Source organism: Artemia sp. Qi Xiang Cuo, chromosome 5 (assembly GCF_049724085.1).
Source record: "Artemia sp. Qi Xiang Cuo chromosome 5, ASM4972408v1, whole genome shotgun sequence".
Lineage (NCBI taxonomy): Eukaryota > Metazoa > Arthropoda > Branchiopoda > Anostraca > Artemiidae > Artemia > Artemia sp. Qi Xiang Cuo.
Window position 1 is genome coordinate 59,884,637 of NC_142798.1, and position 12,964 is coordinate 59,897,600.

At 37.2% G+C, this 12,964-nt stretch overlaps 1 protein-coding gene across 1 annotated transcript in view; it reads right to left on the reverse strand.

Annotated features, from left to right (window-relative positions):
• The window catches only part of LOC148952335 (uncharacterized), a 97,867-nt gene that overhangs the window by 24,409 nt on the left and 60,494 nt on the right, over positions 1-12,964 (reverse strand). The window contains exons 14-16 of the mRNA XM_089089790.1: positions 11,185-11,339; positions 1,744-2,012; positions 35-310 (exon numbers count right to left, since the gene is read on the reverse strand). Coding sequence (XP_088945916.1) covers positions 35-310; positions 1,744-2,012; positions 11,185-11,339 — 700 coding nt within the window. The remainder of the gene's footprint in view (positions 1-34; positions 311-1,743; positions 2,013-11,184; positions 11,340-12,964) is intronic.

Consider the following 12,964-nt stretch of genomic DNA (forward strand, 5'->3'; position numbering starts at 1 on the left):
ACAGGTTCTGAACCTTGAAAAAAACAGTACATACGGTAAGTCCTGTTTTGGCTTGAGTTTCGTCATCAATGGTAAGGGCACTGAAACTGCTGGCTCTGGTAAGTCCAGGGGTCCCTTCGTCTTTATAGTTTCGAACTGCATCTTCAAAGAATTCGACAGGCGGCAGTGCAGGGACAGAAGGGGTTATGTGAGTTTCTAAATGACAATTAACAGCGTCTAATTCTTCCTTCATTGTTAGCGTGTTTCTAGACATTTCTTTGGTGTTTTGTACCGGCAATGCCAAAGGAGGTCTTGAAATACCCTTCAGACCCTGTAAAAAAGAATAACTATTAGTAATGGCAATGAAAAATAATATGTCTCGAAAGTTAGAGATCTCCAAATCCCTGGTCCCTCCAATCTAAAAAAAATGACAAAAAAAACGATCTAACACCGATCAACAATTAATCTGTTCTATTTAATTTTATTTTACCGTATTCTATAATTATTGGTAAAGGAAGTTTGGTATTCCAACACTGGTTGAAAGATTTCGTTTTAGAAAGCAACAATAGTATTTCACAATATTTATTAATTATTTTGCTAATTATTAGTTAATTCACTAATTGTTAAAACAAGTTACTAGTTAATAATTAGTAAGTATAATAAAGGTTAAACTCGCCTTACCAACAAGCATAACTTAGGGGATAAAATACAATAAAATTGAACAGTAATACTTTGTCAATGAAAACATACCAATAGTTTCTTTATAGAACCAACACTACAAAAAATAGTTAAGATTAGTAAACATACAACAATTAATAATTATACTAAAAATTATTTTCTAATAATCATGAATTTTAAGCGGGCGATGACTCGAACTTAAAAATAAAATAAAAATGATGAGCATCAATGTATATTTTAAAATAAAAATAAAATCAACTACGTAAATAGGAATAAAAAAATAAGAAGAAATAATAAAAATGGACAAAATTAAGGGACAAACAAAGAAAAGAACTAGTATACCTTCATAAATAATTCTATTACCAAACTTGCCAAACCTTGAAATCGCCCCATCAAACTGGCCAATACTTGTAGATTGTAAAAGTTAGTCCTATCCTAATAGAAATGATCAATATGGCAACGTACATTGAATGAAAGAAGCAAAACTGAGTTTATTTAAAAACAAAAATGGCATAGCTTCTTTAAATTTTGGTTTTATGCTCTTATAGTCTTAGTCCGTTTTGCATGTACAAAATCAAAGTTTATTTTTTTCCATTGAAAGAGCAAGTACAAATATGAGAAGTTGTTTATATTCAGAATTTCTGCTTATTCTTGAAGCTCGTCCAACTCCTTATTCCTCCAATCTTCTATATCTTTATTTTTTGTAATGAAAAAACCAGAAAACCCATTTTTGATGACATAGCTTTGAAAACGGAAATAGAGACAGTGTGTTGGTAAAAAAAAATTTGTTTTTTAAGTTGGATCTAGCATTTGGAAAGAATATTTCTTTTTTTTTAATATTATGTGAAAATTGCTGCAATCGGGAAAGCGACAGTTCCAATAACAAGAAATATACTCTCATTAAAATCATCCTGCTGACCCAACCTTTCAGCTTGAGTAGAAAGGTAGCTTTCTACCTACTCCTTGCTTCCCTACCCATTGTCTATGAAAAATCTCGTCAAGATTGCTTGAACAAACGAAAGCAATTATGACTTAATTATTATGAAATGGCGCATACATGAAATAATCCAAACATAAGATACATACCGGAGGAGATACTTCTTCATCATCAGGACAGAGAGATGAGAAACTGCCAGTCCTTGTCAGCCCCGGAGTGCCTTCTACTCCAAAATTCTTGATTTCATCGTCTCCAAAACCCTCATTTCCAGCCTGTTCTCTAGGAAGAAAATCTGTTTTCGACTTTTCGTTTGGCAAAGAGAGAGAACTCAGAGGGCTACCGGCTCGGGTCAGTGCAGGTGTTCCTTCCTGCTGAAAAGTCAGGACTGAGTCACCAAAAACGCTATTTTTTCCTTGTTCTGAAAACAAAAAAAAATTTCAGGTAAATATGAAACTATTCAATATCTTTTTATGAAAAAGTGACATAATCGTGCGCAGGATCTTATCTTTAAAGGATTGTGCTCAGATACTGCGGTATAAAATAAATATTATTTCAATCCATTATATACCTAAATTCTAGATCTTCACTTCAAAATAAATCTTTGTACACGCAGAAAATTAACTTCAAGGGATGAGGTAAAAGTTTCGGGAGAGTCCAGCCACCCTTAATCTCAACAATAAGTCAAATAAAATGTAAAATTATGCAGCGAAACACAAGCAGCTTGAGATCTCGGAGGAAACCTACCGCTAAACAGCCTTCCTTCTTCCCCAATATAACCTTCCACTGATAGGCTTTATCGAAAAAGTGCATGCTCCTAAATTAAACTTAACAAGTTAGACCCTTAATTGCGAAAATGAAAATTGCGACTGATCTGTACTGTGTCAGAATAGTAATTTTAAAGAGGGAAAGAAGTTCAAGTCTTCTATAAAACCAACATCGCATCATGTGGGAAGTTTTCTTAATTCTAAAATAAAGTAAACTCGAATCCCTCCATCAATTCAAGCTGAAAACTAGCTGGAACTAGGCAATGGACTAGAATCATAACTAATCGTCCAGATATTTATTTCAATAAAATCGTATTGAGAAGACATAATAAGAGAAAAATATAGATGAAGATATGGAGAAAAATAAGAAAGACATAATAAGAAGAAAAATTTTCTTTGGTATAAAACATAACATAAAAACAAATCGTATTGTAAAATTAAATGTAAAAAACAAGTTTTTTTAACAGAAAATGAGGAGCAATTTTAAGACTTACACGAACATAAATTATTACGTATATGAGGGTGCTTGCTCTTCCTCAACACCTCGCTCTTTACGCTTAAGTTTTTTAGTACTTTTTAATGTTGCTCCTTACTTTCAGTTGAAAAAAAACTTGTTTTTTACATTTAATTTCTGATCGTCTTTAATAATGCCCAGAAATTTGGCTCCACCTGCCCCGGAAAAATCTCTCCTCCCTACAGATATATTCTCTCGAGTCTAGACAATTCAATCCTAGTGAAAATTTACCCCAGGCAATTACCCTTAACATCTCCACGCGTAAAACTGCTTCAGCAAAGAGAAAGCAAGACATAAAGGAATTCTGGCAAATTCCCCCAATTTATAATTTCCCCTGAAAAATTCACCTTTTGGAAAATTCTCCCGATTGAAAATCCCAAGCAGAAAATTCACCCACCCCCCCCCCCCCCAAAAAAATGTATGCATACTTCCTAATAAAAACTACTATAGGAAAACAATGGACGAATTTTTATAACTTAAAGACCTTTCCCCAGGGGCTGTGGGGGTCATGATATCTCAAAAGGCACAGTTGTTGGGCCTTTCAGCTATGCTAAACAAAATGGCTATCTCAAAAATTTGATCAGACGATTTAGAGTAAACAAGGGTCGTGGGAGGGGACCTAGTTGCCATCCAATGTTTTTGATCACTTAAAAAGGGCACTAGAACTTTTAATTTCTGTTCAAGTGAGCCGTCTCCCGATATTCTAGGACCACTGGGTCGATACGATCACCCCTAGAAAAAAAAACCACAAAACAAAAAAACAAACAAATAAACACGCATCTGTGATCTTTCTTCTGGCAAAAAAATACAAAATTCCAACCTCTACAGTAGGGTTTTTAGATACGCTGAATATAATGGTATGATGTTCATTGAGATTCTATGACGTTTAGGAGGTGATTTCCCCTTTTTTCGTAAATCAGGCAAAATTTCTTGTAGCCTTTGATTGGCAAGACTAAGCTTAATGAAACTTATACATTTGAAATCAGCACAATAAGCCGAATCTTTTGATATATCTATTGGTACCAAAATTCAGTTTTTTAGAGTTTCGGTTACTATTGAGCCGGGACACTCCTTACTTACAGTTACCACGAAGTATTTGATAAATTATCAAACTTAACATAAAACATAACATATTCCTTCCAATTCGCTTCTACCCACCCCAACCAACTATTAAAATGGGAGATGGTGAATCAAGAGAAATAACAAGCAATAAGTCTGAAAGCTTTACCACTTTCATTTAAGCTTTCCTTTTTTTACTTTTATTCAAACAATATTCGTTACTACTACTACTACTACTACCACAACTCCCCACAGCACCAAGCCGCCTGAGGCCAACACAGCTAAGCACGCTTCTTCGCCATCCCAATCTATTCAAAGCCTCCCTGTTTAATCCCTCCCAGGAAGTTCCCATTTCCTGTAAATCTTTCTTTATGACATCCTCCTAACCCAGCCGCGGACGACCTGCTTTCCGTTTAGCCCTAGACGGTTGGTCAAAAAGGAAACTCTTCGGCAATCTGTCATCCTTCATCCGCAAAACTTGCCCTAGCCATCCCAACCTTTCCCTTATTATAGCCCTAGACAGCGGGATTAACCACACTTTCCGTACAGTCTACTGTTTAAAATACGGTCGGTCAGCCTGGTACCCAGAACAATCCATGGGCAATTTCTCTGGAAAACATAAAGCCAATCTTCATCCGCTTTTCGTAGCGTCCATGCTTCAGAGCCATATTTGACCACTGTCATCACTGCAGCTTCTAATATTCTAATCTAGGTTTGCAGACTTATCTTCCTATTCTACCAAACTTCTTTTTAACTGTAAAAAAAAAACCTGAGCTTTGGCTATTCTTCTTTTAAAATCTTCATTGCTCGCACCTTCTTTACTAATAATACAACCAAGGTAAGTGAAGCTCTCCACATGATCAATCTTTTCGTTATCCAGCGTCAACTTTTCATCTTCATTTATTCCTAGCCTTAGTGACTTTGTCTTCTTAAAACTTATTTTCAAACCTATTCTAGCACCCTTACTTGCCGAACCACTAAAAGCTAATTCATTTTGCTCACACTTTCATCTAGGATGCTTAAGTCATAAGCATAATCTAAGTCCAGAAGAGATTTTCCTCCCAATTTGATCTTGTGGTTTCCCATTGCCTTTCCTGTGCCCCTGAAGACAAAATCCATCATAACGGTCCATATAAAGGGGGATAGCATACAACCCTGCTTAACTCCTGATTTAATAGGAAACTAGCTGCTAACCTTATTTACTACCTTAACCGCAGAAGTGTTATTCTCCTACATAGCACTAATCACTTGATGTATTTGTCTGGTATAGTATACAAGGATAAGACCTTTACTAAAGCTCTTCTATCAACAGAATCGAACGCTTGCTCATACTCTATAAAACTGAGGACTAAAGATGTTTGATAACTCAGGCACTTCTCAATTATTAACCTAAGAGTGAAAATTCGGTCGACACATCCCCTACCTTTTCTAAAACCGCACTCTTCTTCTCTTAAAACTTTGTCTACAGCATCTCTCAGTCTAAAAAGTATCATATTACTAAGTAATTTGCTACCTACAGAGACCAGACTAATGCCTCTATAATTACCACACCCACTCTTATCACCTTTCTTACACAGTGGTTTAATTGAGGTTTTCTTAAAATTACTAGGTACTTCCCCTTTTCAAAAATCATATTCATAATCTTCAGTAACTTATTTCTAATCTCAGAGCCACTATATTTAAAAAACTCATTTACCACACTATTAGCACCTGGAGCCTTATTATTTTTAATCCTTTTAGTACTGTCGCTAAATATTCCTCAAAAAACAAATCTTCCTTCACATCCAAGGTATCATAAGCTTTTTCATTTTCCTCTATATCTTTTCCTGTAACTCTATCTTGGTTTAGCAAATTTTCAAAGTGTTCTGCCCATCTCCCTTTAACTCTTTTCTTATCACTAAATATGGCCCCGTTCCTGTCTCTATCTGGGACATGTCCGGACCGACTACTCCCTCTCAATTTATTAACATGCCAGTACAATATTTTACTATTATGCCGTCAGGCTGCATCTTCCAGATCCTTGGCTATTTTATCCACGGCCTCCACTTCACAAGTTCTTATTTCATATTTTAATGCTTTCTCCACTTTTTTTTACATTCCTTTTATTTTCACATGATCAATCACTCAGATAATAGTTGTACAAGTCCTGTCTGCTGTCAATTAAATATAAGACCTTTTCAGTAAAACTCCTCGTTTTGTTCCTAGACTTCTTCTATAGCATGCCTTTAGCCATATCGTAAACTGTTTTCCTAAAGTTATTGGACTCATCATCTACATTTTCAAATTTTAAACTTTGAAATTTAGTATTCAACTGTTCCAGGAAAATTTATCTCAAATTCTCATCCTGGAGTCTACCAACATCATAATTTCCGGGGAGGTACTTACCCTTCCAAAATTCCAGCTTTAAATTAACCCTTGACACTACTAGATAGTGATCTAGATAGTGAGATACTTTTAACATCAATAACAGCACTCCTATATACCCATACCCTAGTATCTTGTATTGATCCTGCCAGTCTTCGGTTTACAATAACATAATCAATAAGGTTTGTTGTCTTATCATCACGTGAATACCATGTTAAGTTATGGGCCATTTTATGACACTGTATTGGTTATAACTAGATTGTTATATCTACAAAATTGCAGCAGTCTGTAGCCATTACTATTTTCTTTTCCTATACCGAATATACCTAGGCTAGGATACCATCGATCTCTATTTCTACTGACTTGGGCGTTAAGATCTCCTAATATAAAACACCATATTTCTACCTGGGACCCTGTCTATTTGCTCCTCTAACTGTAAGTAAAATTCATCTGAGTCCCTAGTATCTCCGCCAGTCAGTTCTACAGGGACATATACTACTATAACTGATACCCTGGACTTTTTAGTCATAAAATGAGCGATTAGTATTCTATTATTAATACCTTCCCAGCCTAAACAAGACTTAGTAGCTTCCTTATTCATCATGAGCCCTATTCCCTGTCTATGAACCCCATTCTTCCTGCCTGAGTAAAGAAATTCTACATCATCTAAGTTCATGCTTCCTATCCCTAGAATATGAATTTCTGAAACTCCTAAAAAGTCTAGTTCGAATCGTTTGAATTCGTCAGTCAAAATGTCGATACGATAGTTATTTTGTAACGTCGTAACATTCCAACTTCCAATTTTCATGTTCTTTAAATCTTTGAAGTTATTTTGGCCTCAGGAAAAGCAATGGTCCCGGATACTAGTGCAGGACAGGGACCAACACATGTCCCTGGGACCTCCAGTATGAATGGAGGCTTTGTACAATCCTGGACCAATCTTGGTCACAACATGGTTTTCAGCACTTGGCGATGCTCTTCTGTCAACAAGAGTCGAAATCCTGCACAGACAGTCTCAAGCCTATTACCTCCGACTCATCGTATGTTCATGCCTACATATATTATGCTACTTCGGGGAGGCAACCCATAGTAGATAAATTAGCTAGGAAGAGGTTTTTCAGCCCGAAAACGCCCGCCAAAAAAGACCAAGCCCAGAAGAATTATCCACTAATCAGAATCCCGTACGAATGCTGTGTCGTTTACTAGGCTATGATTTCCTCGAGGGGCGCCACTCCTCAAGTGAAAATAGAGTTGATCGCAAGGTCCCCAGTCTTGCAGGTACCCCGAAAGGGTCGAGGCAGCCCTTTGCAGAGGCCGTTGTCCATAGATCTGGATTTTAAGCCCTGCCGCAGTTGTTCTCCTAAAGATGATCCTCCCACGATGGTGTTCTGCGTCACCATGCAATTTAAACCATAACTGGGAGAAGACTTGTAGCTCACGGGACCTCTGCACACGCCGGTGGGTCCCGTTGAGTGTACATGTTGAGGGGTCTTCTTCGTCCTCCATCTGTTTTTACGGCCCCGGGCGAGGGTGCCTCAGTTTCTATTATGGACCCCCAGGGACAAGGTTCCCCCTTGGTCTGTGTGTCCTATGGAGGTAACCTACATATCATTCCCTTATCGCCACCTGGGGACACGCTGAGTGGCCTGAAGGAGGCCTAGGCCACCATTTTATAGATAAAAAGGCAGTATGTACTCGTATAGCTTTTCTGTTTTTTTTTCTCCCAAGCGACTTCGTATGGAAGGAGTTGTCGCAGAAACTTTGGAGGGGGCTCATTCGACTGAAAAATGAAAGTCCTAGTGACCTTATTAAAGAATCATAAGGGATTGAAGGGCAACCAGCCCCCATATCACTCCATTTTTTGCTGCCCTCCCCCGAGAGACATCCGATCAAAATCTCGAAATATCCATTTTGTTCAAAATAGTTGAAAGGTTCAATAACGATGTCTACAGGGCTGACATGACCCCCCCCCCCCTATGACTAGCTTATGCAATCTGCTCGTTGTTTACATATAGGTTTCGCTACTGGGAAAGCGGAGCATGTTTGATCCTGGGTTTCCAAAAGGCTAAGGATATTAAGGTAAGACTTTCAGGGAATTTTGGGGGAATGTTGAAATTTAAACACATTATATCCATGCAGGTTGTCAAAAAGGCGTATCCGCAATATCTCAGGAACAGCTTAGAGTAGCAAGTTTAAACTTTCAGTGGATGTTCAATTAACCAAAAGACATTATATGCATACAAGTATTGCTACTACTACTACTGCTACTGCTACCATTACTACGAAGTCTAAGGGTATAAAGGTGACAATTTCAGGGAATGTGCAACGAAATGAAAACACACTTTATGCATGCAGTTTATCAAACGGACGTATCATCAATATCTCTGGAACGGTTTAGAATATTCAAACTTCAAACTTAGGGTATTCAAACCATTCAAACTAGTCGAAACTTTCACAGCACGTTGAGGGGGATGTTGAGCTAGCCAAAAGAAACTATGTGCATACTACTATTGTTACTAGTACTACAGCTACTGCTACTACTACTAGGTCTAAGGGTATTAAAGTAAAAATTAAAGAGAATGTCGAGGGGGATGTTGAACTCAATCGAAACACACCACATGCATGCGGGTTATCACACGAGCTTATCAGCAATATGTCAGGAGCGGCTTAGGGTATCAAGTCAAAACTTTCAGGGGCATGTTAAAGTGGATGAACAAGCCAAAGCATGTTATGTGCATTCTACTACCACTAGTACTGGAACTACTACTACCACTACTAACAATACTACTTTTACTGCGACTACTTGCAATCGTGACTACTTGCGATTGCGACTGCAACTACTTAAGACTGCGACCGCTTCTGACTGCGACTAAGACTAATTATGACTGCGACTACTTGCGACTGAAACTACTTCTGACTGATACTGCGGCTATGACTATGTGTTACTGCGACAACTTGCTAATGCAATTTCTTGAGATAACGACTGTGACTGTGACTACTTGCAACTGTAACTAATACTGGGTTTGTGACTGTGACTGCTACTTCTACTGCTACTAAGATTACTACTACACCTATTGAACTAAATCAATAGCTGAATTGCATCCAGGTTGTCAAAATGGCGTAGATGGAATATCACAGGAAGATAATAGGGCATTAAATTGAAACTTTCATGAAAAGTTGAGGGAGGTGGAAAACTAAATCAAAAGACTCTGAGTATCCAGATTGTCAAAAGGGTGCCAGTGCAATATCCCAGGAACCTCTAAAGGTATTACGTTGGAACTTTCATGGCATATTGCTGGGGATGTTTAACTAAATAAAAAAAAAACTATGTACATCCAAGGTTGTCAAAAAGGCGTATCTGCAATATCTAATTAGCGGCTAAGTCGATTAAGTTGAAACTTTTAAGGGATGTTGAGGTGGGTGTTGAACTAAATCAAAAGAAACTATGTGTGTCCGGGTTGTCAAAAGAGTGAATCTGCAATATCTAAGGAATAGCTAAGGGTAAACAACAAAAACGTAATACCAACAAGAGTTATCAAGTTGAAATTTCCAGGGCATGTTGTGGGGGATGTTGAACTAAACCAAAAGACACTTTATGCATCCAAATGGTCAAAAACAAGCATCTGTAATATCTAAGGAACGGCTATTAGACCAAGTTAAAACTTTCAGGACATATTGAGGGGGATGTTGAACTAAATTAAAAGACACCATGAGCATCCACAGTTATCAAAAAGGTGTACATCAGATACCTTCGACTATTAAGACTAAGAAAATTAAGTTATAATTTTCAGAGCATGTTGAGGGGGATGGTCGTTTAACATATGTGTATACTCAACGTTGTAACATGATTGTAGTGGGAATAGCTTCAGCCCTATAGAAGTCCATCAAGCTAAATTGGAACAGACAAGTGTTCCAGTAACGACAAAAATTGTGGTTATATTTCTTCATACTTTCTTCAATTCATCTACCAAGATTTTTTTTGGTGAGAGCTTCAAAAGCCACCTTCCCCTCCTTCTTATTCCTTAATTATTTGATTTCCGACTTAAGAGTGTAACTGAGTACCTTTTTAAAGCGCATAGGCGAAAAAACACAAACACAAAAAAACAATATATATATATATATATATATATATATATATATATATATATATATATATATATATATATATATATATATATATATATATATATATATATATATATATATATATATATATATATATATATATATATATATATTTATATATTTCTTCATAACTCGACTAACCTATCTACTTGGATTGTGTTTTTTAGTAGAATACCCTCAGAATTTACATCCTCCCCCTCCCACTCTCCTTAAAAATAAAATTTACGACTTAACACTGTAACTGATAAAATTTTTCAATTGCGCAGGAGGAAAAGCAAAAGAGAAAAAATAAAAAAAGCAAAAAGAGCATTGTAAAGTCAATGCATGCAGGTCATTATGACGGTAACAAAAAATTGGGAATCGAATAGATAATACATAGTTTAAAACTTTACTATGAATCAAAACAATGTTCAACTTGAATTTTAATTCCATAAACAAAGCTCATATGGACTTACTTATACCTGAGGTGAAGCAAACTAGGCTAAAACTAGGCTAAGAAAGAGCTCTAGCAAAGGGACATACCAGCTTCTACTGCAAAAACACAGAATAAAATAATTGATTCACTGTATTGATTCAGACAATGTTTAAAAACTTGCAAGCACAAACCAAAGAAAGCATCCAGACTAAAGAGACCGAAGATCGTGTACAACACAGGTGAGCATTAAATTGAGCGGAACTAATTTGCTATGGTCATGTCGATTCAACCATAACAAGCTTGTGTAGTCACGTTGTCTCAAATCAAATTAATAAAATACGAAACTTACGATTAGATGGCAATGTTGGTCTAATTGGTTTAACAGGCTGTACGGGATTTCTTTCTTCACAAGTGTCTCTTCTTGATCTCCTCGGACTCGGGGGCATTGTCTGACATGGGGAGTCAGGGAGTTCACTAGGGCTAACGGCACGGCTAACAAGTCGACTTATTAAAATAAAAGAAATATAAACAATTTTGCCCTTTTTTTCAACTAGTCGACTTCATTAAATAAAGGAAAATTATAAGCAATGTTGTACTTTTTCTTCTTGTCCCGCTGAACGAGGACGCATAAAACCCCTTTTGATGCGTTCATTAATTAGTCATAAGCCAACTTAAGCATGGAACAGGCAAATTTTTAAGACACAAAACTAGATGAGGTTTGGAGCTATCTTTTGAGCCAATTTTGTAGATGTATGGTCAAACCAAAGCCAATTTTGTTGCCTATATGACAAAATAAAATTCGCAGTAAGTTGATAAAATCAATAATTTGATCAAACATCCAGATTTAGAACGAATTCCCGTGGGTTATTAGATCTTGGAAATATATTATGTTAAGAGGATGAAACATTTGGGAATGATTTACAACAATAAATTGAGTCCAGGAAAGGGCTGAAAACCTAACCTAGATTACATACTGAAGTTTATTAGTTTTAAATGTACCCATGATAAATTATGTTTAAAATTGGAGCCATCATGTTTATTCAGTTTGCTACCAAAGGGGATATCATCAATTTCCTTGTTTATCACCTAACTGCAAGCAAACAGAGAAAACGTCACTATTTCTTTTTAATCGACCTGATAAAATAATACTAATGCAACCTTCACATAACAATAAATGGTCAAACACGATTTTAACCTGCAACAAAGTCATTACGGTTGACGCTTTTCTTAATGAAACGTTGGAAAAGAAGTAAAGAGCCAGATTACATATAAATCCTTCGATTGGCCTTAGCAGGTTGACAATATCTTAACAGCGGGTGTAATTGCTTACAGTTAGAACCAAAGGACTCAAGCTTGTGAACTCTAACAGAGCGTTCACGTGCCAAAGTCTTTTAAAACAGCTCAAGAGCCCCATAACGAAAGTACCACGGCCTTTTCTATGGTGTCCAGACAGTCTGTAATATTTTTTTCTTCTTTTGTGTCAGAGATTTTTTGGGCGTCACCGTTTATATACGTACACAATCGTCACGTCTTTCATGGTAAAATCCGTTCCCCCCCCCCCCAACACTAAAAAATATTTTAATAAGAACCAATACTTGTACTTGTTGCACGTTCATCCAGGCTCATCGTGGCGGCCAGCACACGACGACATATTTCTTTCCAGAGATTTCGCTCGAGGGTAGCAGGCTCCATAACTTCAAACCAGTGACGATCCCAGCGTCACTCAAATTTTCGAAAACCCTCAATAGGCTCTTGGTCAGCCTTGACTGTCGCAAGCCATGTGTTCTTTTGTCCTCCTGCTTTCTTCTTCCATGCTGGTAGTGGAAGGCACTTGAGGCACTATTTGATAATATGCTCTTCTGTTCTCCGCATGGTGTGGCCAAACCACCTCAGACGCCTCAGTTTGACAACGTCAGAAACGAGTGGGCGATCCCCACCTCTTATCCTGACCTCTTCGTTCGAGACTCTATTTGAGAGGCGAATGCCTAGTATATATCGCAGGCATTTGTGATGAAATACGTCCAAGTTAGACGCTTCCGATGCTTTCAGTGACTAAGTTTCACGCCCACAGAGAAGGATAGAGAGTACCATAGCCTCGTACACTCGGAGCTTTGGGTGTGGAGAGATTT